This window comes from Amblyomma mixtum, chromosome 5, assembly GCF_055824585.1.
Source record: "Amblyomma mixtum isolate Tamu chromosome 5, ASM5582458v1, whole genome shotgun sequence".
In the NCBI taxonomy this organism is placed as follows: Eukaryota; Metazoa; Arthropoda; class Arachnida; order Ixodida; family Ixodidae; genus Amblyomma; species Amblyomma mixtum.
The window spans coordinates 48,242,385-48,269,521 of record NC_143016.1 but is presented as its reverse complement, the minus strand read 5'-3'; the positions used below and the strand labels follow the sequence as shown (position 1 = coordinate 48,269,521).

General features: G+C 45.5%; 1 protein-coding gene across 3 annotated transcripts in view; it reads left to right on the top strand.

Moving 5' to 3' along the window:
* Positions 1 to 27,137, top strand: part of Fs(2)Ket (Importin subunit beta Fs(2)Ket) — a 36,041-nt gene that overhangs the window by 2,793 nt on the left and 6,111 nt on the right. For all 3 annotated transcript variants that reach the window (XM_089544340.1, XM_089544338.1, XM_089544339.1), the window contains exons 3-17: positions 4,626 to 4,808; positions 5,086 to 5,295; positions 6,236 to 6,403; positions 7,499 to 7,624; positions 9,380 to 9,490; positions 9,749 to 9,850; positions 13,961 to 14,132; positions 14,470 to 14,714; positions 18,551 to 18,684; positions 20,354 to 20,724; positions 22,852 to 22,934; positions 23,025 to 23,132; positions 24,031 to 24,174; positions 25,211 to 25,316; positions 25,626 to 25,740. In XM_089544340.1, the coding sequence (XP_089400466.1) occupies positions 4,626 to 4,808; positions 5,086 to 5,295; positions 6,236 to 6,403; positions 7,499 to 7,624; positions 9,380 to 9,490; positions 9,749 to 9,850; positions 13,961 to 14,132; positions 14,470 to 14,714; positions 18,551 to 18,684; positions 20,354 to 20,724; positions 22,852 to 22,934; positions 23,025 to 23,132; positions 24,031 to 24,174; positions 25,211 to 25,316; positions 25,626 to 25,740 (2,378 nt within the window). The remainder of the gene's footprint in view (positions 1 to 4,625; positions 4,809 to 5,085; positions 5,296 to 6,235; positions 6,404 to 7,498; positions 7,625 to 9,379; positions 9,491 to 9,748; positions 9,851 to 13,960; positions 14,133 to 14,469; positions 14,715 to 18,550; positions 18,685 to 20,353; positions 20,725 to 22,851; positions 22,935 to 23,024; positions 23,133 to 24,030; positions 24,175 to 25,210; positions 25,317 to 25,625; positions 25,741 to 27,137) is intronic.

Sequence of the window (27,137 nt, the reverse complement as noted above, 5' to 3'; positions counted from 1 at the left end):
AAAGTGCCCCCCTGAATTTTGTGAGACAGTTACTGCGTAATTTCCTTTCCTCAAAAAGCATTGCGTTCAAAGGGCAAGGCATCGCGCCGAACGGGTGGTGGCGTTCCGTGGACTCCCTGGCAGCGCTACAACGCACTGTCGCGTTCCACTCCTAAAGGCGAAGCTTAAGCGTCATTAATTAGCAGCTAATTAGTATTCAGGCATTAATTGGTAATTAACCATTAATTAGTGATTTGGCATCACTTAGTAATTAGTACTCAGTTATATGTGACGCCACCAGTGGCACAGAAACAGCGAAGGTGGTGCGGAAAACGCTTCCGCCTCTACCCACTTTAGACAGTCAAAGTGCCCCCTGAATTTTCCAATATCTACATGGAAGGGATTGTTTTCCAATAATAATTGTCTCTAAAACTTCACCCACAATGTAGTGCATGTGCCCCTCCCCTCTTCCCCACTGAAAGCTTGAAAACGTAACCTGGGATGGTTATGAGAAGTTGGCCGCCCTCACAGTTGTGGAATGGAAAGCTTATCCATTGAAAATGCAAATCAGCTGCTGACTGTAACAATAATTAATGTAACACAAGCATGTGTATCATGTATGTCATGCAGCATACTAGAATATTGAAAAATGAAGGAAGCTTACAAACTCGCAAAGCACTAGCATGGTGGATATTTTTGGCACCCCAGTGTGGAAAATCTCGAAGCCAGAGTGACACATTATATTAGCCGACACTTAAAACGAACACCATGGGAAAAATATGTATCAATAATTACTGTTTTGCTCTGGATAAATTAGTATAGGGACAGTCGACCAAAATGAACTGAAATCGAAGTGCGCGTAATTACTACTAAGGAGGACACAGACTATTTAGAATAGACCATCATACTTGCAGAAGACTACACATTTCCAAACAACAAGATTGAGTGGAAGCGATTTCCTTGCATGGGTTTCAAGAATGAGACCTACAACTCCTTCTTTTCACTTTTCGGATTGAAAACAGCTTTCCGGAAATGTGAGTCAACATTGGTTGGCTCGGCAGTATGCTTTCCATTATATTCTAGACAAATGCAAAGTGCTTAACAATGAGGCTTTAGCATAAAAATATGCACGCTAGGCCACCTGGTTATACTTGATATCTTAATTCTCAATGCCATCCTCGTGAGAAAGTTCTGCATTTACATTTTTTTTTTAATCTGCAGAAAGCCTTTGACACAGCTTAGATGTGTGATATCCAGCACGAATTTGTGACGTAGGAATTAGTTGGCTACATGTTCAAGAGTTGGACTTTGTCATGATAGACAGAACATTCCAAGTGATTGGGAACATGCTCTCAGATGACTTTATTCAAGAAAATGTAGGTCCTCAAGGCAGTGTTTCGAGGGTGACAGTTTTTTTTTGTAATGGTTAGCTCCATTTTCAAAGTGATACTTCGCCCATTTCATAATTTTTTTGCTTTTTGACAATGTTAAAGGTGCACTAAAGAGGAATCTGAACTCGTCTTTTTACCGCAGGGACTCTATCTACATGTTCTGAGCATTCTTAGAAACTTGGAATTGTTCTGTGCGGCCGATTTTCATAATTTAAACCGGATTAAACTTAAGGCTCCCATCTTTTTTTTAACTCACCGCAGATGGTAGGAGTAGTCAACCAACCTTTCAGCCATTCCCGTGGCCGCTCCGCCATCAGTGGTGATACGTAGCGATCGGCGAAAGCAAAGAGTCCACACATATTTTTATTTCCATGGGCCTAATTTGTAGCTATTTAGCCTGTGACTGGATATATTTGTTCATGGAAACCTCAAAAAAAAAGTGAATGCAAAGCCGCCTTGCGACTGCCTGAAAGGCACTCCACACGTTGACTTCTCCTACCGTCTGCGGTGAGTTCAAAAAAAGGCGGGAGTTGGGACGTTTAATCCGATTTAAATTAGGGAAATCAGTTGCACAGGACAATAATTCGAAATTTCTAAGAATGCTCGGAACATGTAGATCGACTTCCCATAGTAAAAAGACGAGTTCAGGCTCCTCTTTAGTGCACCTCTAAGCAAGTTTTGTTGGCAGTGCCTTTAACTACCTATATGTGCCAACTGTAGCCAGCTGTCAACAGAATGGCACCATGGGCTGCAAGAAATCGAATTAGGTTTTTCACCAGAAAAAGCTCTTTTGTTTTTCTCCCACTTGCAAAGAGCTTTTTTAGCGCCATCCCTCCACCTTGATTGCCTGTTAAGAGTATAATTTCTTGGGTGTCGTTTTAGATAAAAAATTGACATTTAGCAGAACATCAGTAGCCAACCATGCATCATGGGTCATTGGACTAAAGCTCGCTTGCATGTAGCTGTGCTTGCTGCATGACACTTAAAAGTCAGTTTGTCACTGTTGGTTGAGACTCGTACCTCGTACTTTCCGAATGGCTTCAGTCTGAAACCTTATGGCATTTATTTAGAGCCGTTGTCAGGAAAGTGTAAAGCCTTTGGTAAAGCTTTTTATACTGTGGCTACATACTTTAGTTCTCTCAGTACTCGCATCATGCGCTACCTGAAAAGTATTTCTTTGAAAATTTGGCTATAAATTGCCATTGGTACATGTTTTTATGAAGGGCAGAACTTGGAGCCACTTGAATTAGATGTTTGCCATTTCTTAAGCCCATTACTTCTCTTAATTGGGAGCTGTAACATGTACTCAGTGATGGCAGGATGTAGGATATGAAACGACCCGTGCAAAGTAATGCATGATATCTTTCTAGATGTGCTGAATGGATATGAGGGATACACAGCATTACTATTTTAATGGGCGAAGACCAAGAGCTCTGCTAACAACAGGAGTGTGCGGTTACATGATGACAGCTATGCAGCTCACCTCTTTCCCTACCTTGAGAAAAATGGTCTTATTTTGTGGGTTTTCGTCAAATTTTATTGGTGCAAGAACTGTAAAATGTCTTGCAACACATCAAGATGAAGCCAGCTAAACATGCTTTAATAAATGAGCTTCGTTGAAATGTTACATGTCTTATTGGCAAATTTTATTTGCAAAATCACCTTTAGATAAAGTTTTAGCAGGACTTGTAAAGATATGCTTGTATTCAAAACGAAAAAAATTTAGAGAGTATATAGAGAACGTCTGCCTATCTAATAGCAAATACTTCAGAAAAGATCGAAGTTCTAGCTCATACAGTTTTAATGGGATAGTGTTTAAGGTCCTGTTCAGCAGAAAGTCATGCTGAAAAATTCCCAGGCAGGTGGGCCACCTGCCCACTGGATTGTGGGCAAATTGCCCACCGTTGCTGCTGGTTTGGCTGCTGGTTTCGGTTTGAACAATGGTGCAAAACGCCCCATTCTGAGCAATACGGGCCGCTTGCAGTCAAGTAACGGCACTCAGCAGGTTGCAAAATGGCTGTCCTTCAGTTACGGAATCGATTTTTTTTTTTCGTTAGCCGCACAAATGAGTATTTTTATGTTAATTCTGTTTTATGTTAACCTGTTAATTCTGAGTGTGCTCGCAAGCATGGTGCGTAAGGTGGCGTCCTCTGCTCGCATTGGCTCTACACAGCAGCAACAGTGTCCTTGCAATTTTGCATTGATGGCATTTGCGGAAGACACCATTGTGACACCAGAGAGGTTATGCGGAGAAGCTGGCGGATCACAGTCCGTGAGGTGGCACTGTTATTGGGTGTTTTCGTTGGACCACCTAATGACATCTCTGTGTGGTAATGGTCCAAAAGTGTGTGGAAGATGAGTGACAGTTAAAACCCCTTGGAATTCCCATGGTGATGAGGTTTAGTAACTGACGCATGGACAAGAATTTTGAGCAAGATTTTTCTTCTGGTATGTATACCTCTGATACACTGGGGAAAATGCCTTCGTCCAGTAACTGTGCTGAATAATAGTGATGTAATTGATGTGGTGTCCGGCTATTGCCGCCGCCGTCGCTAATGCGCATGCGCGCCAATAACCTAATAAAAGGCCTGCGCCGCAACCTACGGGTGGGTTATCGGCCAGCCACGCACCGACGAACATGCGGAAATAAACGCAGCGTTTGTCCCTGGAAACTTGTCTGCTCCTTCGCATGAACACGCGCGTCTCATGAACCACGCATCACAACAATACTAAGGTTTGAGTTGTTCATTTGATGGACCTTCTAAGATAAGTATTAGGTAAAATTTTCAAATGTGTCTCAGCATCTGGGTAGCCAGCCTGACTAAAGAGCATCCCGGTTTTCTTTACTGCATGAGCAGAATGGTCCTCTTCCCCTCCCAAAACCAAAACAGCGTGACAGAAAAATTCGATTATAAATTATTTAGCAGTCGTAGGCGAAGTATCATGTGGTGATTCATGCATAGCAGTGTCTTCCGCGTCCTTATAGTGAATAAAACATAATGCCAAAATTGGTGTCACTCCTTTAATATTTATATGAGGAGACCATGGTAGCAATTATTTCCCCGCCTCTATTCAACAAGAAACGCCGTGTGTATGTGTAACTGCCTGCCTGCTAACATGTCATCCAACTGTGGCCTCTGTGTGATCATAGCATTTGATCATGTAGCTTGTGTTCTCCTTTAGCAGTCAGCGGGAGCATCCTTGGTATAGCTGTTTAGTGCAGTGTGTGAGACAGGGCCCACCTCTCTGTTGCAGGCGGAGTTCCTCCGATCCCTCTCGGAAGTTCTCCAAAATGCTGTCAACAGCCCCGTGGCTCGGATGGCTGCGGGCCTCCAGATCAAGAACAGTCTCACCTCCAAGGACAATGAGCTGAGGACACAGTACCAGCAGCGATGGCTCTCCTTCCCACCGGAGACGCGCATGTACATCAAAAATAACGTGAGTGACACACAGAGCACCGTGAGGTTTGCAGAGTAACTTCCCTTACAGCCCTTGCTGCCAAGGGGAGCCTCTTTTGTTTGACAGTGGTCAGATTCCTTTAGTGGGGGCATGCAGTGACAGCGTTATGCGTGCTTGTGGCGCTTTTGCCCACATGCCCCGAACTAAATAGATGGGAGTGGACAAGATCTCTGCTTTTTGATCTGACAGTTCTTGTTCTGCCTTGTGAACGCCAACGTAGCTGATCTGTGTGGGCAAATGGTGCTGTCAATTGCAGATCCTGAGTGCACTGGGCACCGAGACAATTCGCCCCAGTTCAGCAGCGCAATGTGTGGCTTATGTGGCGGTGGCCGAGCTGCCTCAGGGCCAGTGGCCCGACCTCATACAAGTGCTGACAAACAATGCAACAAATCCAGCTTCAACGGAAATGCTCAGGGAGGCCACGCTGGAAGCCATTGGGTACATCTGCCAGGACATTGAGCCAGAGGTAAGCAGTGGATACTCTGTGAGCCTATTCATGTTTCTAAAATATAATTAAAAAAAAAAATCGGATTTCTCGCATTGAGCGACACCCACCCAATGGAACTTGTTGCAACCGGATCAACACAGAGCAAATACAGCTGAACCGTGCTGTTACGTTTTTCACGGGACAGCGGAAAATAAATGTAGCCGAACACAGGGTCGGAAAAAATTGTACATCGTTGTCTCTGCCGCTTTTATACCTGTTGCGAGCATAACTCACTTCTCTGGAATTTGCTTGGCTTTGTGACTCACTATTTTTTTGCATGCTCAGAATGTTCAAAACATTCTACAATGACTCATCATCTGCAAGTGCAGTTAATCAGTGAAATTCAGCTCTGAAGAAAAGGGGCACATGCCAAAAGGGCAGAGTTGCAGCACGCGTGCGCTTCAATGTTTTCGGGGCAGCTGCTTTAACCTTACACAATCTCCCCCTGTTGAATTCAGAAAGCTGTGTCTCTGAGGTCGCAGGCAAAAGGAAAAAAACGCACGACAGCCTCGTAGCTAACCCTCACGGTCGCACCTCGTGCATCGGTGCTGGTGGCGATGGAACTGTACCAGCAGCTGTAACAAAATTCACGCCACCCGTAAGTGTGCGTATGTTAACGACTGCGCGCACTGCTGACGACGGTGGCAGCTTAGTGATCATGGAGTGTAGAGAGCCCCGCTTTGTCCGGTGTTCCATCGTCATTTCGTAGGTTCTAGACGTATGTTGTAAAAATGCCTGTATGTGGTAAAGCACTATCCCCAGGTGATATTTGTGACATACTGTGCGGGAATGTTGCCACAATTTCAATGTAATGGCAAGTTTGTAACTCATGGGTTTCTATGGGAGCTAGAGTGGAATCGCCCTTTTACTGGTGTTGGAAAGCCTTGTTCATGTTTGCAATCTGTTCCTTTTACTGAAGGTGTTGTTGGGCCAGAGCAATGACATCTTGACGGCAATAGTTCACGGAATGCGCAAGGATGAACCCTCGGAACACGTCAAGCTTGCCGCAACAACTGCCTTGCTCAATTCTCTCGAGTTCACCAGAGCCAATTTTGAAAAGGACTCGGAAAGGCATTTCATCATGCAGGTATTTATCTTTCTTTGCTCACTGCACAAAAATGATGGCTGCTGCAGTGGCTCAGTGGTTATGGTGCTTGGCTCATGACCCGAAAGACGCGGGTTTGATCCCGGCCTCGGCGGTTGAAGGTGAAATTCTAGAGGCCCGTGTATTGTACGACATCAGTTCACGTAAAAGAACCCCAGGTGGTCGAAATGTCTGGAGCCCTTCACTACAGCGTCCCTTATAGCCTGAGTCGCTTTGGGATGTTAAACCCCCATAAAACCATAAAAATAAGAGGAATAAAATGGGAAGAAGTTGTTTGAAGATAGTTGTCTGAAAATTGTGTTGTGGATTACTGTTTTGGTCTTATGACATGTAAGCAATCTTTGACAGTCAGTGCTCAATTATTAACTGCTTTCTTTTGCTGTAGTCAGCATTGTTCCAGTGTTGTATGATGAATTACCACTTGTAGTGGCAGCGTCAAAGCATGCCGTGGAAATGCAGTCTACAATGAATGACTTTCAACAATGCGTGTCGTTAGTGTCTAAATGACTTCCGGGTATTTTTGGCCGTAGATATCATCCATAAGTTGTCACTGAAAGCTGTGTGTTAGCCTTTGCCACCGGTGGTCAGGAGAGTTTTTGCATGCTAGCACCCAGGCACACATTGTTGTGCCTTGTTAATGCCAACTTGGGGCACTTTTGGTGATGCCTTGCTTGGGCCAATTTTCTTGCCTTCTCCATTTCGTTGTTTATAGCATGTTGAAATCTAAAAGCCACAGTTTACTTGTTCATGCATTTGCTTATACAGGGCTCACTCAGAAAGGACAGCACAGATTTGGAGACGGAGGCGAACGCAGTGTTTATGGCACACCACATTCTTGCACCAAAAGTAAAAAGCTGGCATCAGTTCATTGGGGTGTTGAGAAGACCCGTAGAATAGGTGATGAGCCAGTCAGGGTGGATAACAGGCAGCAGTCAACCCACGGTGATGTTATTGTTCCTTTATCGGGAATCTTTTTATGGCCGCAGCTTCTTTTGCCTGTAAAATTAAGACTTTGAAGGTGTACAGTGTTACACATCTTCTGCGACTCTCTGACGTGCCTGGTGGGTGTGTGCGCAGGTGGTGTGCGAGGCGACCCAGTCAGGCAACACACAGGTGCGAGTGGCAGCGTTGCAGTGCCTTGTGAAGATCATGTCACTGTACTACCAGTACATGGAGCACTACATGGGGCCTGCCCTTTTTGCCGTGAGTGTCCCTTTCCAGCCTCTTTGCAGTGCCATTGGATATACAACTAGAACCTGTGCATTCTCTTGCTATGTTTCAACAAGGTATTTGCTGCATTGTGCGAGATGACGGAAAGCACATCCACTTCTTGTCCTCTCTCGTTGCTTTGACACCCCTTTTCTAGTGCGAGATGACGGAAAGCACATCCACTTCTTGTCCTCTCTCGTTGCTTTGACACCCCTTTTCTAGTGCGAGATGACGGAAAGCACATCCACTTCTTGTCCTCTCTCGTTGCTTTGACACCCCTTTTCTAAAGACACAAATGTGAAGGTAGCAGCTTGCTTAGGTGAACCCTTTGCAGACCAGTTTTTCAAGTCCTTTCGAGTTTTCATGCAAAAACTGGGTGTAACGAAAAATTTCGGATTTGGACATCGTTAGCCTCCACCTTCTAGTGGAGGCTAACAAAGAGGATTCAGCTTAAGTTAAGAACAACGCAGCGAGCTATGGAAAGGAAAATGATAGGTGTAACGTTAAGAGATCGGAAGAGGGCGGAGTGGGTGAGGGAACAAACGCGGGTTAATGACATCCTAGTTGAAATCAAGAGGAAGAAGTGGGCTTGGGCAGGGCATGTAATGCGAAGGCAAGATAACCGCTGGTCCTTAAGGGTAACGGAGTGGACTCCAAGAGAAAGCAAACGTAGCAGGGGATGGCAGAAAGTTAGGAGGGCGGATGAGATTAAGAAGTTTGCGGGGATACAGTGGCGGCAACTAGCAAAGGACAGGGTTAATTGGAGAGACATGGGAGAGGCCTTTGCCCTGCAGTGGGTGTAGTCAGGCTGATGATGATGATGATGATGATACTCATGTTTAACTGTAGTGACAATAAATAAACCACCCACAGGTGTTCTAAATTTTTGATTACAGTCTTTTTTTTTTTTTTGCACCGTTGTCTATGGTTTCCCTTAGAGTTACGAGCTCGTGTTATCTTTCTATTTTTTGATTCCTACGGACACAAACTCCCCCCTCATTTTTGTATTTTTTGATTCCTACGGGCACAAACTCCCCCCTCATGTTATATTCGTTGCCGCATTATGTACATGTAAATGCAGTACTTCTCATCCCAATTGCAGAGTGTCGAGGAGCACCTAGGGGTGTTCTGCAAGTTCTTATGCTACTGCATGATTGCAGTGCTGTGAATCTTGACGCGTTGTGTACATAAACGGCAGTTGCATGTGATGGCAGCTTCAGTGACCTCCGTGGACGCCGAGCGAAAATATCTGACGAAGCTAGATCGGGAGCAAACAGCCGGTTTTCGCACAGTGTGTGCTTCGAAAACGTTGCCGGGTGAAGTTGTCTTGTTTTGGTAGGCTTTTCATTCCTTGGAGGTGCCGTGTTCAGTCTGAACTGCTTTATTCGAACAAATTTTGAATCCCTCTTGAGTTAGAACTCGTGATGTTCCATTGTACAAATAAGTAAACCTCTTTGTTATTGGCGGGAGTGCCTTGGTGAGCTTGGTTGTCTGTTGCAAAATTGAATGGAGAAATCAGCTGCAGCTTGCCCAAATTTCTACTGTTATACACAAACTCTACGAGATGCATGATGTGCCATGCTGAAATCCATGAAATAAAACTACCGGTTTTGATTAGTAAAACTACACCTCAGCACTACACTTCACACTTCAGCTGTGTTCACTGGATTTGCAACAGGTGTTGCATTACAGTACCTGTCTTGCTTCCTTGTGCGTGTGTGTTGGCAATCATTATTTCTTGTCTTGCAGATAACCATGGAGGCAATGAAGAGCGACATTGATGAGGTAGCCTTACAGGGCATTGAATTCTGGTCTAACGTCTGCGAAGAGGAAGTGGACCTTTCCATTGAAGCGTCTGAGGTACGTCCTGTTTTTGTCTTCGTCCTGCTCTTAGCAACTGGCTAAAGTGTGCACTCTGTGCAGTTGGGGCTTTGACTTTATTACTTGCCTGCATTCGAAAGCAGCTTTCGGGCTTCCTTGCTTGAAATTGAATGTGTTTGGCACCTCTTTTCTCTAGCTTAAGGAAGGCAAATGTATATCTGTGGCAGTGGTCGTTTTGTTAGCTTTGTAAAAGGTGTTCTGCTTCAAGATTGTGAGCTGTTCGTTTTCTCCCCACAGGCGAGTGAACAGGGTCGGCCACCGGCCAGGACATCCCGTTTCTATGCCAAAGGAGCTCTGCAGTACCTTGTGCCCATCCTAGTGCAGACTCTCACCAAACAGGTTGGCTCCTCGAGATTTTTCCTTTCTACGCGCAAACGCATTCTGTGGCTTGCTCACGGGATTTTCACCCACTTATGTGTCTGCGCCGCATATCTCACCTGGGAAACCATGTAGATCACCCGTGTCTTTAAAAGTGTGCCGCATATGGTTTATACTGCATGTATGATCGCATAGGTGGGAGGATGGGTTATACATGTTACTCGGGTGACCTTGGAAAAAGAGGAAGGTGCAATAGAAAAAAGGTAGCCTTGATAGAGCAAGGGGGCTTTGTAGAGTGTTGGTGGGAAGGAATTTGCGCGGCAGTTGAGTTCAGCACTTTGACTTTGCATCTGCAAATTGTTTTGCTTTTTTTTTTGTCTGGCGAGCAGTTTTATTTTGCTGGAAGGCTGGATTTCTTTCAGTCTTACCGAGACAGTGGTGTGCTCATACAGATGAACTTGCTTATATCAGACCTAGATGTTTTGTGTGAATTATTGCCCGCACCAAACCTTCAGAACGTTGTCTCCAGTTTCAGTAATTCTTTGCTTTTCACTGTTGTCTGTAACACTTAAAAAATCCTTTTATTAACTGCAGTATTTTACATCTAAAAAAATGTGTTATTGCCCCTTTAAATCTTAAATTTCAGTATGTTGAGGTTTTTATGCTTCAAGTTTCCAAATGGCCTCACAGATTCTTAAAACTTGTGTATAATTATTTTGTAATTAAACATTTTTCTTTAATCCCACAATGTACTAGCGAATTAATTATATGTCCAATAGTACCAGTTGCCATTTTGTGAACCGTGGGCATGATGTCTGGTAGCGCACAGGTGCGTGTGGTTCATCGAAGCTGTGGTCCTGGCTGTGCCAAAGTACTTTCAACTGCTGTCAGATGGCACCACGCATACCAGTATGATCAGTTGATGCCATTTTGTCTATTGCTGATGAAGGCAGCATTTTAGTGGTTCGTGTGGCAGATATCATTGCAGTGTGTGCACATTCCTTATCACGATGAGTGTGCTCATGATAAGGAGCAGGGGGCAGCATGCTTGTCTTTCCTGTCAGGAAAGTAGGAAACCTATGCTAGTTCATGACAAGGCCTGCTGGGTGCAGATTTAGATAATGAACAAACATGCCGCAGCTCTTTGTCCTGCTGAATTACTTTTATACTTCACATCTGTGTGTGAACAGGTGCACAGGAGTGATGAAGCTTGGTCTACATCTCTTTCTTTTACTTGTCACGAAAGCTCAGATATATGCATGCGATATGCAGAGAATTTGTTTAAATCGAAAATACGTGGAACGCACATGGTTTTCGACAGATTGGAAAGGGAAAAAAATGAGAATTTCCTTATGTCTCAAGGTTGGGCTGTGTTAAACAGCTCTGCCCGACGTGCGCTTATGGAGTGCAGTTTTTTTTTCTGAGCTCATCTCGTGCTGCAATGGGCTAAAAGAGACTAGATGGAATTACTGTTGCTCTGAGCCGTACCATATATATGCAAATGTAACACATTTTCCAAGTGGGCACAGCTTGATGCTCAGCAGTTCGACATAAAATGTAAGAATTGCATGTGTTTCTTGAAAATATTTACGACCAGTTGCTTATAGCCAATAATTCCTAATAGCCATGTCATTATGTCAAGGTTTGACTCTAATTGAATGTTATGCACGGACTATACTATATTTACTCACTTATTTGATGTTGTGTCAACTGCCCCTCATCTTTGAGGACGGGGTAAAGAGAAAAGCTGGAACGTCGTATAGGTCAGCCGATGGAAGCTCTGAGCTGCCAAAATTCAACTAAGGTGACTGCCGCAGCGCATCGCACGTAGTGGCAGCAGCCTCGCCTTTGCACACCAGCTGCAAGTTCGATGCTTTGTCCTGAGGAACGCATGATGGTTGAACACGTTAAAGGTGCACTGAAGAGGAATCTGAACTTGTCTTTTTGCCGCGGGAACACGATCTACACGTTCCTAGCACTCTTAGAAACTGCGACTTATTGCCCTGTATGGCCGATTTCCCAAATTAAATCGAATTAACGGCCGGCTCCCGCCCTTTTTTTTTAATTCTGCCTCGTACGGTGGGCGGAGTCGACCAACGCGTGGAGCGCCTTTCACCCAGTCCCGTGGCGACTTGCCGCTCTGCGATCGGCGGAGTAATACGTAGTAGTCCGTAGTAGCAAATAGTCCGCGCGTATTTTTATTTCTGCGGGCTTATTTTGCGGCTATATCTGCGAATGAAACTATTTATTCATGGAAACCTAAAAAACAAAATAAAGCGAAAGCAAAGCCTCCACGGAGCTGGCTGAAAGGAACTTCACGCGTTGGTCGACTCCGCCCATCGTACGAGGCAGAATTAAAAAAAAAGGGCGGGAGCCGGACGTTAATTCGATTTAATTAGGGAAATCGGCCACACAGGGCAATAAGTTGCAGTTTCTAAGAATGCTAGGAACGTGTAGATCGAGTTCCCGCGGCAAAAAGACAAGTTCAGAATCCTCTTCAGTGCACCTTTAAGCACCAAGGCCTTCATTTTGTTCGACAGACACCCTCAAGTCTGCTGCGCCGCCAGTGTTGCACATCAATGGCAATCATCCTCTGAGTGCACGGAAGGCTTGATATTGCTATTTTGTTCTACAAGGCGATCTCGCTGCCTTTCCTGGGTATCTCGCACACTTTTTGGGGCCATTGCGTGCATTTCCACACAATTTTCCAATGCCTGCATGCATAAGGCAACCAACTGCTTGCTTAAATGCTTCCGAGAAAAGCCACTGACATTCAGGAGACATGATGTGCCACACACTTGAGCGGCCTGGAGAAGTTTCGTGTTTCGTTTAAGGCATACAATCGACGCGGTGATGGCACAGCGGGACTCTGAGCTTATCTTCATATCGGCCTTATCTGAGAATCTTGAGCCTGACGCTCTTGAGATAAAAGGTATCGAAACCTCTGCTTTGTAACGATGGCAGCAACTGCCGTACTTTGTAAGGCTCAAACGCAACTGAGGCACAGCAACATATATTTTTGAACTGCTGTTTTTTTTTTATGAGTTTCTACCCAATTGTCAATACACTGCGGTCTCGTCGTTCATCACTTTACGTTTCTTTTCTCTCTCTCTCTCTCTGTCCCCCTTTTCGTGTTTGAAGTAGGCACCTTTGTGTTAGTCTCTGTCGCGTTACATTTCGGTAAATATGGTAAAACTGCCATATTTATTTCAGTGTAAGTTTACATTTTCTGTTGGAATATTGTCCTAATTATGGAGGAATACAAAACAGGGATGGCTGCATGTGTGACCCAGCACGAGGACATTTTTAGAATCTCCTAAGAAACCCTAATTTTAACATTAATGCTTGACATTATTCAGTCAGTGTTCTGTTACTTCAGTACAGCTCCCAGATTTAAAGGGTTAACTAAAATTTGTACCTTACCTATATTTAAAGTATGCTAGACGAACAATGCAGAGGATTGGCCACGAGTTTAACAACTGCGGTCACGTTTGGCACCATACTAGGTGGGCTTGAGAAGACTCAGTGGCTACACTTGGCATGTAGCCTTCATCATAATTTTTGGTACTATGGCTGTTTGAAGGCTACAAAAGCATCCTGCATAGGGTTGCTGGGGAACAAACAGAAGAGATGATTGCTATTGAAAACATGTTTTTGTTGTGGTTCAGTGTCGCAAGCTGTGCTTGCTCTATTGGATCTGAACTTAAAATTTTCAGTCTTGTTCAACCAGCACAACTAGTATTTAAGTTTTGGAGTTTACTTTATTCTATCTTGCTCTGCCAGAGAGTGGATAATGCATTGAAGATGGAATCTTGCTCTGTATCGTTTCTTGAGGATGTGCGGAGCGTGGTGCAGTAAAGCAAATGCAGTAGAATCCAGACGATGAAAATCTGATGGGGCATAAAAAATATTAGTACCATCAGTGTGCAGAAGTACTGAAAATGCATTCTCGCAGATCTGCTTAAGGTTTGCCGGATTTATTTGTGGCCTCGTGGCCCCTGCCACACGACTGGCGATGGCGCTATGCTTTGCAATGCTCTGCTGCTCTGAAGTGCAGCATAATCTGGTCGGCTTCAGGTGTAGGGTTACAACAGCAAGTCTGCTGCCTGGCTCTTTTTGCCCTGTTTGAAGGAGGAGCATGACGATGAGGATGACTGGAATCCATGCAAAGCGGCCGGTGTTTGCCTGATGCTGATGGCCAGCTGCTGTGAAGATGACATGATTGCTCACAGCCTGCCATTTGTACGGGAGAACATCAAACATCCGGACTGGAGGTACAGAGACGCTGCAGTCATGACATTTGGTGAGTGTTGGGCATGCTTAATTGAAATTAATTTTGGGTTCTACTGTCTGCCTGCTTTGTGTATAGCACTTCTCTGCACTAACTCAAGACTGTGAGCATGCACTTTTTGGAAGGCAGGCTGGGGTGGCTGGGGGTTCGCGTTGACTTATATGTGACGTCAACTTATGACACTGTTTCTTCCCATGTCACAGATGAGTCTGTTGTGCTCATTCTTAAATAAAAGCGGTTCCATTTTTGGTCCTTTAATGTCTCGGACAGTATTTCAGTGCCCATCCTCTGTGCCTGAAATGCACCTCTGGTCTGTGGTTGTCGCGACTGAAAATGTGATACTTTGCAGGCTGCCTGCTGGAGGGACCTGACCCAGCCATCCTGAAGCCCCTTGTAGAGCAGGCCATGCCCACCCTCATTGAGCTCATGTGTGACCAGAGTGTGGTTGTGCGGGACACGGTGGCCTGGACGATAGGGCGTGTCTGCGAGATCATTCCTGAGGCTGTGGTTTCTGAGAACTACCTGGGGCCCCTGCTGCAGGCCCTGGTGAAGGGCCTGGGTGCTGAACCCCGGGTTGCAGCCAATGTCTGCTGGGTAGGCATGATTACACTCTGCACACTTGTGCATGCATCTGGAGTGGCCAGCCAACTGGTTTACAGTAGAACCCCGTTCATACGTTTTTCACCGGACCGGGAAAAAAAAAACGTAACAGCCGGGAAAACGCAACAGTGAGGAAAGCACCGAAAATTAATGAAAACAGTGCAGCTTTGACTTGAAACAATTTATTTCCGCAAATTGACCCTAGGACTTTAAAAATCGAGAATGGTGGATTGCAGTTTCTTTCTCTCGCTGGAAAGAACTATGCGTTTCTCAATAGCAAAGGCCGCATTGCTGTCAGCATCGGTTTGCGGTGCGGCCACACCGCACGCAGCAGTGCTGTGCAGTTCACGCGCTCACTGCAGTCCACGCTGAAGCGACGTTGTGCACAGCGTCAAGCACTGAAATGTTCGTAGGCTGCTCACCGCGCTGCTCCGCGTAGGCCGCCCTGACTGCCTGTCGACTGCATTTAGTACGTCCAGCTTTTCCTCAAGGGAAAGCCCCTTCCGCTTGCGCAACGCTATCACGCCATCAAAGCACGATAAAGATGATGTTGCGACTGAGAGAAGGATGAAAAGGAAATTGCAGGGGCCTGCCGACCGGCTCCAGCCGAGCCACCACCGCTGTCACTTGCAGATAGAGGAGAGTTAAAAGATAAAAAGAAAGAGTGAAAGAAAAGAAACGACGCGCGGCGTCGCAGCAACTGCGTCCGCTGAAGGGGAGGCTGGCTGAGAAAAACAGATAAGCGACCGCAGCCGCGCGCCTCCTCCTCACCACCTCCCATGATAAAGAGCGCGGCATTCGGCGTTCGCGGGACAGATATGCCATCTAGTGGCGGCCTCTCCAACTTGCGTGCGGCTTCTTGCAGCCAGTTCCGTAGCCAAGCCTGGCCAAGACTCGTCAAAAATCAAAATGCCGGTTGGCGCGCATTGACGCATTGCCCGGGCGGGTTCGGGGAGCCCGGTTGCGACGTATCATGCGGGATCGTTTCCTCGGCTACGACGTAACAGCGGGGTTCCCAATACATTGGATCCTATGGAAGCTATGCCGGGACCCGAAGAAAACGACGTAACAGCCGGGAAAACGCAGCAGTGAGGAACGTAACAGCGGGGTTCTACTGTATTCTGGCTAAAACTGAAGCCATAAACCAAATTGAATTTCTCAACCGGCATTCAGATTCTGCCTATGGATTCCATAGTGCCTATTATCATGCTTTCGGCCCTTTTTCCTTGTGCCCTTGCTGTTGCTATCACTGGCTTCAGTAGATTATTGTTGCTTTGTCAGACCATTGTTAGCTAGCCACAGATCGCTTGGTGTCATTTTGAGGAGTCGTCATGCTATACTTCTGTGGAATAGGCAATGTGAATTGTACATCATTGCATTTTGTTTAGTATAATTAGGGTTGTTTGTTTTCGGGTAAAACCCGATTTTTCCCGATTTCTGAAACCATTGTGCCCACAGAATTGCTGTGTCTCCAGTTGGCGCGCAGGCGAGAGGCGGCCAAGGCGGCCGGCAGAATTTTACGCTAAAATCTCCACAAAATGGGACTGCACTTTCAAAACGTAACGTCTCAGACAAAGGAGAAAACCAGTTGACATTGTGGAAACTGGGAGCCGTACTCGATCCGCTCCAGAGGCGGCTGCTGAGTCAGTCGTTTGATGACTACGGACCTCTCTATTTCCGTGATGGACGATGTAGGCTCGCTTCGCGAGGAGTTTAACCAGTACTTGCTGGAAGCAAGCCCCACAAATGAAGGTGTTGAAGTGATGGACTATTGGAACGACGCAACTGTGCGTTACCCAAGGCTAGCAAATGCAGCGTTGTCATTGTTGTGCCTAGCTAATGGCAGCTCGGACGTTGAGCGAACATTCTCTCAGCTAAGGTACCTGCAGAGACCAGAAACTGATCGTTGCCTCTCACTGCGAGTAACAATTAATTACCAAAGGAACGCCAAATTTTGCAATACTATACTTTCTTGAAAGCAGTCCAAAATATAGCCTCATTGTTGCCCACCGGTCAGAGCAAATCGAATAAATTATTACAGTAAAAGCTCGTTAATTCGACACTGACGGGACCGCGAAAAATTGTCGAATTATCCGAATGTCGAATTATCGAATGAACAGCAAAAAAAACAATGTTTGCCGCAACCTTTATTTGGCAAAGAAATCTGTTATCGTTGCCTGCTTTTTCGAGCGAATTTGAGCGACTACGATAGCTCTAACAGCTGCCAGGTGCTGCGCGGCACACGCACCGTCAGGGATTTTTTCACATTAGTCCTCCCGTACGGACAAGGCTTCTGCGGCTTCTTTCACCGTGCACTTCGGCATTTGGGGCAACTGCTCACAATCGTCACCTTCCGATGAATCGTCGTTGTCAGCGCCTGTCACTTATATTATTGCATCCTCGGTCAGCTGACAGGACACAAAGGCGAGGCGCGTGCCTGTGCGCTACCCACACGAAAGCAGCGCGGGGAGGAGGTGAAGCGAGGGCGGCTTCTGCCGCTTATCTGTTCTTTCAGCCAGCGTCCGCTTCGCTGTTGCTGCTGCCACGCGCGTCTTATCTTTTCTCTTTATCTTTCCTCTGATCTTCTAACTCTCCTCTATCTGCACTAGGCAGCGGTGGTTGCTCGGCTGAGCCAGTAGGCAGGCCCGTGCAATTTCTTTTCACCCTTCTCTCAGTCGCAACAAAACAGCAACAGCAAGCAGCCCAATAAACACGCTGACAAGGCGCGCAATTACCAAAAAAGGCGCCGCCTTATGGTTAAACAACCGCGATCGTAGTAGCAAGAACACGTGGAAACGACGACACACGACACCAACATGACTGCTGCGAAGCACAAAACAAAAAGACGCCAGCCGCTTCGGCCGCTGCTAACCTCGCTTCCCTCGCCCTCGCTCACGCTGCTGACGGCCTATCAGGCGTACAGTAGCCCCGCTCGTGGCAGTGTTTTTTTCTTTTTGCTCTCGGCACACCGGCTTGGCGGGCTGCGGAGTGAAGTCGAATTAACCGACGCGTGGCAAAATTTGGTCGAATTAACGAGAGTTTCGCCCCAAGACTCCTATGTATAATTGTAGGGACCTCGCGTGCGCGTCGAATTATCCGATTTTCCGAATTAACGGGGGTCGAATTAACGAGCTTTCACTGTAGTATGCAAATTTAACCAGAGAGAGAGAGAGAAAACTTTATTTACAAAGGAATTCGGGGCACGCCCCAGGGTCCCCGCACGACCCCACTGCACTCAAGTGTTTATGTTTAAAACCCGAATTTCGGAGTTTTTCCACGAAAAACCCGATTTCTCCCCTATTATCAAGCCGAAAAATAACGCCCGATTTTTACCCCCCGAATTTGAAAACATATAAAACCCGAAAACGAATAACCCTAAGTATAATGTGTGCACCTGCCTTTTGTTTTATGCTTTCTTTTTTTTTGGTCATTTGACAGCAATGGCATAGCTGTGGTAACCACAACTGGTGCTGTTGCACCCATTTTATGGTTGCACAAGTGCTTCGTAGCACAGATTTTCAATTGCATAGGGATTTGTTAAACTTCCCGATTCCGTGTAACTGAGCGTGTGCTGCAGTAAGTACAGTAAGAGATGAACTTTGTGTGTGTGTGCACACACGTCACGCGTATGTTAATGGTTCATTTTTCGAACATTTTTTTTCTTCCTAATACAGTTTAGCAGAACTTCGAAAGCGATCAATATTTGTCAACGCGCCCAGTTAATTTATGTACTTTGCTTAATTTGACCAGCATCTCTTCTTGGTCTTAATGTGCTTGCTTACGCTAGCTCTTCCGTAACTCGTGTAACAAAATGGCTTTCTTGTGTGCAGGCTTTCAACAGCTTAGCTGAGGCAGCTATTGAGGCTGCAGAGACCTCACCTGGTGATGGAAATGAGCCAGAGACATACTGCCTTTCGGAATACTTTGAAGTCATAGTGTCAAAGCTTCTGGAGACGACAGAAAGGTATGTGTAGCTGCTTGCTGTTGGGAGCATGGTTGAAACGGTAAAAGGTAGCCCAGTTAATTATTGTAAGTGGGAAATTGAGAAGGACGGTAAAAATTTTAAACAAAGAGATTTATTTCAGTAAGGTCATAGCTGGCTGGTTCACTGGTGCACATACGTAAGGTTTAATTGCAGTAATGGTTCTTGGCCCCTGCACTACCTCAGTCGAAAGCGCAGTTGTGCACAAGGTTGTGGTTTAAAGCATATCGCTACTAGTAACTCTTTACGCATGTTCTCTTATTGCTTAGATCACCACTTATTCCACAGGTGCAAAGATTATAGCACCACCTCTAATGCATGTGGTTGCCTCCTCTTCCTTGCTGCACAGTACTGAACAGGACATTGCAGCACGCATTAGGCAGTGCCACTAGCCTGCGCTGTTGGATTAAAATGCTCGGCAAACAAACGGTGTTGAAAAACTGAGCATGCTTATTTTTGTTCCCAAACCGTGGTCTCAAACATTTGCATTTACATTAGTAAGTTGGAAAATAATTAATGCGCTTGTTGCGTGTTGTCTTTTGATGCTGACTTTTTATTGTACATTTTGCATTCTAGAATGCATTGTGCCGACTTCAACAGGGGATGCTACACTTCGTAGACTACTTTTTTTAAATTTATGAATAGATCTGTACCAAATTTTCACATATTGGGCATGCTCAGTCACGACGGCGTTATCAGGCAATGTCGGAGGCTGATTGTCCATAACATGCTCCCGCAACGCGTTAGCAGCATCAGCACGCTTTCTTCCCCTACCTTTCCTCCGCATATGGCCAAAATGATGCACAGATCGGTGCTGTTTCGCACCGTCGGGCATGGTGAACTGTACAATCAAGTAAGGGAGAACACGTCTTTCCAAAGAGCAACCCCTCTTCAAAATGGCGGCAGGCACCAACAACAAGCTTCCCTAGCCAATCAAAAGCCACCATTTTGGTCACATGCTTCAAGGAACCAATAGAAGCCCATGTCGCCCGTGTTGCGCATTATTTTTGTTGTTGCTTTATTTCTTTCTGCGTAGTGCTTAAGGTTGTTTACTGGAAAAAAAAATTATAAGTGCTGGAAACAGGAGCTTTCAAACAAGACCGAAATGGTGCCGGCGGAGCGCGTAGTTCCCGAGCTGCAGGTGGTTGAAATAAGGCAAATTTGCTGTTATTAGCTGTTATAACGTGTGGAATAAACGTAGTTTTCAAGCCAAAATTTGCAGATAGGTGCAGAATGATCTCGGGAACGTGAAAATGAGGAGATTGAAGATGCGATTTTCAGGCCGATTTTCTCAAGTGCCGTCCGTGTCCCCCTTTAATAGCCTTTGGTGATATCCCTTTCATTGGGGGCATAGCAAGCCCTATTGATAATATATCAAGATATTTATCCCTTTAACTTAAGGTAAGGGATAAATTTTTTTTGGACGGTCTCAGTCGGAAATCTTTCAATAGTGGACTTCACATTTTGCAGTTTGAACTGTTGAGTGATGTGTCAAAGTTTTTCGCCTCTGGAGTCTATGTGCAGATATTTGGGACACTAGCAACTTGTGCCGCAGCTTTTCTTCACACCTCTGATCATCAGCGGGACAGAGGTGGCTTGCTTCCCCTTGTGTGGTTTCCCAGAGGTTGACGGTGCTTGATGTCTTGTGCAGGCCGGACGGTGGCCAGGCAAACCTGAGGAGTGCGGCGTACGAGGCCCTCATGGAGTTGGTGAAGAACTCTCCGCGTGACTGCTACGTGTGGGTGCAGCGCACAACCATGATCATCCTGGAACGGCTGCAGCATGTGCTGGCCCTTGAGGGCCACATCCAGAGCAGCTCCGACCGGGCCCAGTACAACGACCTGCAGTCACTGCTGTGCGCCACACTGCAGAGCGTGCTGCGCAAGATGACCCTGGAGGATGCGCCCAAGATCTCAGACGCTGTCGTGTCCGCCCTGCTCCAGATGTTCAGCTCGAGCAGCGGCCGCGCCGGTGGCGGGGTGCAGGAGGATGCGCTCATGGCTGCTTCTACCCTTGTGGAAGGTGTGGTCTGGCCTGTGCAGTTTCTGCAGCTTCTAGCTACTTTCCAGCTGGGCACCCATCGTGTGTTCTCGAAATCAGTGCTCTGTGGCTGATTTCTTAACGAAGTAGAAGTTTCACAGTTCTGTTTTGTCCTCACAGAAATGCCTGTGTGTAAGATTTTTTTGAACACAGCGCAGTGACTACTGATGAGAAGTAGTTTCATTTCAATGTGCATGCTTTTTTTTTTTCAGCAACTTTTTATTTTGTGCTCAATTTCATTTTTTTATTATTGAAAATCACACCTTTGGCTTCTTCAGGAATTTTACTATTGTGGCAAGTTTATTATCTTTACAAACCAGTGCATAACTTTTCAATCCATATTCTGAATTGATTGCATAGGGATTGCATGGGGAATTTACTTTGAAGGTAAAAATACTTGATCTGCTCAGTGCATACACCTTCGGTCACCTAGAGGCAGAAAAACACAAAGCGGCAAACATTTCTGCGATGTGAGGGAAAAAACAGAAAGAAAACTCTTTTCTTTTCCCCCAAAGGGCGAAGGAGGCACAGGAAATCGGTGCATTCTCCTTAGCTAAAAGGTGGTCACATAACCCCATAGAGCTGACGATTTTGAAATGTTTGCTTTGGCAGACATAACCGTAATAAATGTGATGTGCTGTGAGTTGTGGAAAAATGCTTCTGTACTGTAAAATGTGTGGTGCTAGAGTAGTGTAATGGTTTGTCATTGTTTCCCCTGCCTAATGCAAGCTCTGAGATATTACAAGAAAAAAAAAATTATGAAGCATACGGTGTAAGGGTATGGGTGCCTTTGGAACAGCTGACATCTGGAATGTTAATGCCTCATCTAGCTTCTTGGCCTAAAAATGCATTTTCATCATCATTATTTTAAAAGCTGCACTTTTTTTGCCATGGATTTGACGGGGTGTGCCCCTTGCACGGGACGGACTTTTTTTTTTTTTTTTCATAAAATTTTTTTCGACCATAGCGGTGCCGCGATTATGCGTGCCATTTTTATGCTGCCATGCGCATTTCTTGACGAATTAGTGTAATCCTGGTAAATCCTTCGAACATGTCATGCATTGAACGTATGGGTGATGGAGCGTGCGCCCGACGACTGGAGCGAAAAACCCGCATAAAGTAAAACAGATTGTAAAATGAGTTGACTGGCAAATATCAAGTTATTTTAAGACCAAGATCCTCCGAAGATCTGGTTATTGACTGGCAGTACTGATGCCTTGGCTGACTGTTCAAAGTGGTGCGCCACACGTGCGACCCGCGGCCATCGGCTGTGTGGGGTGGCGTTCGCCTGCCTTGCTTTGCCGCGCGCTTCATTGTTGATGGCCTTGTGGAAACCTGTGTGGTAGTGAGCTGGTAACAAGGTTGGACCTCTCATAGTAAACTGTGACCAGATTCAAAGCACATTTGCTGTAGCTTCAATAGGAAACATGCTAGTCCTAGCGACGCCGGGAGAGCTGCATGTGTCGCCCGAGCTTGGCGGGTGACGCATCACTGCGAGGAAACACGCTGCTAGAGTTGTACACCCCATTCTGGTTATTTGCGCAGGATAATGTTTTTATCCTTGTCTTTTGTGCTCAGCGTTCGGACAAGATAGATAGCAGTACTGAGGCGCCACATATTCATGGTTCCAGGCGAATTCCGGCACACGGGACGAGGCAAGAATAGTCATAACAAGTGTCGCAGGCAGTTATTACCTAGCTGCTCCCAGCGTTACCTACCACACGGGCAAAATTATGCACACATGAAGCAGTTTTTTAACTGTCCTTTTTTTTTTCAATTACCGGCTGTCAAGTTTGGAGTGTAGCTCCTACACAGGGGTGTTCCTCACACGAGTATAGAGCGTAAACTTCCTCTTGCACACTAAAAGTAAAAGCTTTTATGTATGCTGTTGAAGCATCTAAAGCCCTGCCAAATACCATGAGATTATGAGCAGGATTTGGCGATTGCAACAATGAATAAATGGGTAGTGCAAATACTAAATCAGTGAAATTACCATTTCAGATCAGTTTTCACACAACAATGTATTCTTCGGCATTTCATGGTTGTGTGCTGAAGGCCTGTTGCAGTCATGTGATGTTTGCATTGTTTTTCTTCTTTCTGGCTGTGCAGTTCTAGGGGACAAGTTTGTCAAGTACATGGATGCTTTCAGACCTTTCCTGGCCATTGGTCTCAAAAACCATGCGGAGTACCAGGTGAGGTGCTAGGAGTTGATGTCTGTGATTCAGTCCAAACTGCTGCTGTGACAGCTCGATGAAATGTGTACTGTCATCTTTTTTACTTAGGTTTGCTCAGCAGCTGTCGGTCTGACGGGCGACATCTGCCGAGCCCTGGGGTCTCAGGTGCTGCCATTTTGTGACGATGTCATGACAATGCTGCTCGAAAACTTAGGGGTAAGCATCCATTGTGTTCTCTTATCAGCAGTTTTTGTGACAGTTTTATGGCCAACAGCGGTGGGTGGGCCTTATTAATTAGGCATTTCTGGTGCATTCTTCTTTTAGAGATTTTGTCTGTTTCGGATGATAAGCTTGCAGTGACCTTTTAATGCCTAGTGCTGCAAATTCACGAATACTGATGGCACGTCCTGTACTCAGTTCTGCATGGAGTTTGCATGTGAACCCTGGCGTCGGTACATTCTCAGTAGCTACCACTTTCTAATACAAGTGTTCGGCGTCTCTCTCTTGGGGAAGCTATGTAAAGGAAAAGGGAATTCAAATGTACGACTTCCAGTCAGTGCTCGACTCCTAGTTGCTCGTTTGTGAAAACTGTTACTGGAGGAATGGGCGTAACTTTGTTGGATAAAAATAGTTTACCTTCCTTCAGCACTTCTTTCTGGCGAATAATTTGTTGATTTCGTGTTTGTCGCCTTTGTGCATTTGCACCACTTTGTTGTCTGACATGGGAGAGTCCTTTGCCCTGCAGTGGGCGTAGTCAGGCTGATGATGATGATGTGTCTGCCATAAGAAATAGGTTGAAACTCATTCCACTGGAGGATTTACGTGTTTCCCCGGACACACAAGTAGGCTAGACAGTGCATTTTTTTGCGAGAAAATATCTTGACAACTGCTGCACGAATTTGGGCAAGGAGAGGGACGAGGAAACGTCAGTTTTACTGGTAAATTTGCAACATGTAGGTTCCTTGAATTTCTGCGTTTTTTTTTCCTTTAATTCCTTTTTAATTTGAACATCACATAGTTAAATAAGGAAAAGATAAATACATGTTTCTTTTGAAGCTCTGTTTTAGGGCCTGCAACGTAACTTTTGGTGTGCAATGTTTCACTGTGCTTTCAGAACAATAATGTGCACCGTTCAGTGAAGCCCCAAATCCTGTCGGTGTTTGGTGATATTGCACTGGCCATTGGACCGGAGTTCAAGAAGTTCCTGGACATTGTTCTTCAAACATTAGCTCAAGCCTCTGTAGCATATGTGGACAAGGTGTGTAAGACTTCCATTATACATCTATTTCACTGTTCCTTGGATTTAAGTGAAAGACACATGTATCAGATTCAAGTATATTGAGTTGTTGTTTGTATTGAATAGTTGGAACGCTCTCTTTAAAATCCTATGCAAATGTATAGCACTATTGTTCGCGTTTATTGATAGCATGTCACGCCCTGAAGGGATGCTTGTACCAATAGCGTTCACACGATCACTTTTCGCACTTTTATCCTAGTTGGCTGCACAGCCTTGTACACTTTCTGGCAGTACTTAGCCACACGAAGGCACTGTAAAACTGTGTGACATGAGGAATGTGGGGCTAGGTCGGGGCTAGTTTTCAGGCTTGCATCCCAATTTTTGCACACACCACTATCGTGCAGAAAAGCTAACATCCAGTACAAGGCTCTTCATACAATGAAGCCATCCTAGCTGACTGAAGGCTAGCGGCGGCTCTTGCCTTACATGATTCACTTTGCTTCGGTGCCAAAGACTGTGGAAACCTGCTGTACCCTAACTTTAATTAGATTATTCTGTTTATAGTGTATTCGTAACGGTTACAATAGGCGGCAGCTAGGCCCAAAGCAGCAGCCACTGCAGTTTCATTGCAATGCAGCCTAGGCCTATTGAATGGCGCTGATGGTGCACTGTACTCTTACCTGTAAGTTACAGATAGGCATAGCTAGTGCCATGTTTTATATGTTGAATTACCATATAATCTCGTTAAGGGCTTCACTCCCTGTTGTGGACTATAATTCAGAAAAAAATTGCGGTTATACGTTTTTTTTATATAATTAGTGTATGGGCCGCACATTCAAAATTCACACCTGAATTAAAAAAAAAAAAAGTGCAGCCCTTACACAAGTTTATACAGTATTGATGTATCAAACTATTTCATGATCTCCTTTGAATTTGATATATCCAGGATAGACTGTACTACCATCAGTTCAGTCTGATCTTTGCAGCTCATTTCCTCATGTCTTGATGTTGCTCACTGTTATTAACACTTCTTTGTGGGCTTTTCTCCTCTGCGTAGCATGACTATGAGATGGTAGAATACCTGAATGAGCTGCGGGAAGGCTGCCTGGAAGCCTACACGGGCATTGTGCAGGGACTCAAGGGAGACCAGAATTCTCCGAACGGTAAGGGTTCATGGACATTTAGCTGCGGATGGGCTCCTTGTTCTATCTGCACTTAAAAATAATCCTTATGCTTCTCTGGGCCTTCTCACTCCCTTGATAAATTAAGAAAAACTTTGTGGATGGCAATATTGCATGTACAGCATGCAGATAAAAGTCAGTCAATTGCTTAACTGGGCTTTTTTTCTTCCGGTTTTCTTCATGCCATCATCTTTGTACTTCCTGGCTTTTCGTTGCCTGTTTCAGAGGTGCTAATAAAAAAAACGTTGCCCTATTGTGTTATGCTTCATGGTATTTTTTTTCTTTTCACAGCTGATGTCCAACTCCTTCTGCCACATGTGCCGCATATTATCAGCTTCATCTCTTCGATCGCCATTGACAGCGATCATTCCGATACCAACATAGCCTCCTGTGCCGGACTAATTGGGTACGTCGACTTTCAATGTGATGGTCTTTGTAGTCTGTCAGTACCTTTGCAGTGAGGTGTACGTGTTCATCTCTTTATTGATGAAGTCCAAGGTTTGCTGCTATTTGTATTGCAGGATTTTGAACAGCAGCTTGCTCTGTCAGAATCGAAATCAGAGTGCCCGAGTTTACAGTGATGTCAGTATTGTTGTGCTTCAGTATGTATTTACAGCATGCAGCTTAAATAAATGAAGGGCTCACTTCATGTTGCCACTAGAAGAGCTGACTGTTTCTTATGCAGTTTTACTGACACTTGTTAACAGTGGAAGACTGACTGATAGGCTAATGCAGTACTGCCTATGTTTACTCTGAGGTGGGCAGTCGAAGTTTGTGAATAGAAGGGGTGAAAGTATTACGATTTGATTAATATGTTGCATGCCTGCAGAATGTTCGTTCATGACCTGCTACTATCTGGACAAAACAGAACAGATTAGTTATTGTTCACTTTCTGCGCTAATTATAGTTGTGTTATAGGTCGTTGCAGTAGAGAGTTTTACCCCGCCGCGGTGGCTCAGTGGCTATGGTGCTCGGCTGCTGACCCAAAAGACGCGGGTTCGATCCCGGACGCGGCGGCTGGAATTTCTTTGAAGGAGAAATTCTAGAGGCCCGTGTACTGTGCGATGTCAGTGCACGTTAAAGAACCCCAGGTGGTCGAAATTTCCCATAGCCCTTCACTACGGCGTCTCTCATAGCCTTAGTCGCTTTGGGACGTTAAACCCCATAAACCAACCAACCAACCGAGTTGCTTTGGGATGTTAAACCCCTATAAACCAACCAACCAGTAGAGAGTTCTAGCTGAGTGGGTTTATACGCTCGCTCTGCTCAGTGAGCTAGTGCACATGCGCGAAACGCTGAGGCGGGAGCGTGTGAGTGGAACGGCTCCTCAGCCCCGCTCCCGCGTGAGCCAAGCGGAGTGACGAGTGGGCCTCGCGCAAAGCCTTCTGGGCTCGCGCTAGCCGCCCCAAACGTAAACATTCAACATGGCAGCCACCAGCACTAGTTCTGTGACAACAGGAGCGGGTCTTGCAGGGCACTTTTCGGCATGGCGAACAGGTTGCAGGTGGTGTCAGATAACTGGCGAACGTAGCTCGATCTTGATCGTCACTCACACGTATAGAGGATGAATACACACGCTAGATAATGCTACACATGCGTACTCACGCACACTGCGAGGGATGGCTTGCGTGGTCTTCACTTGGCTCTCGCAGTGGCAGAGTTTTCAATTTTTTCATAAAATGCAAACTTCACTCCAAAGCACCGCTGTTACCAAACTGCCTACAGCAAACATAAACAGCTCTTGTTTATTTATTCACACATAAATCAGAGAGGCTTACTTATAGCTATTTCCTGGCAAGTCCA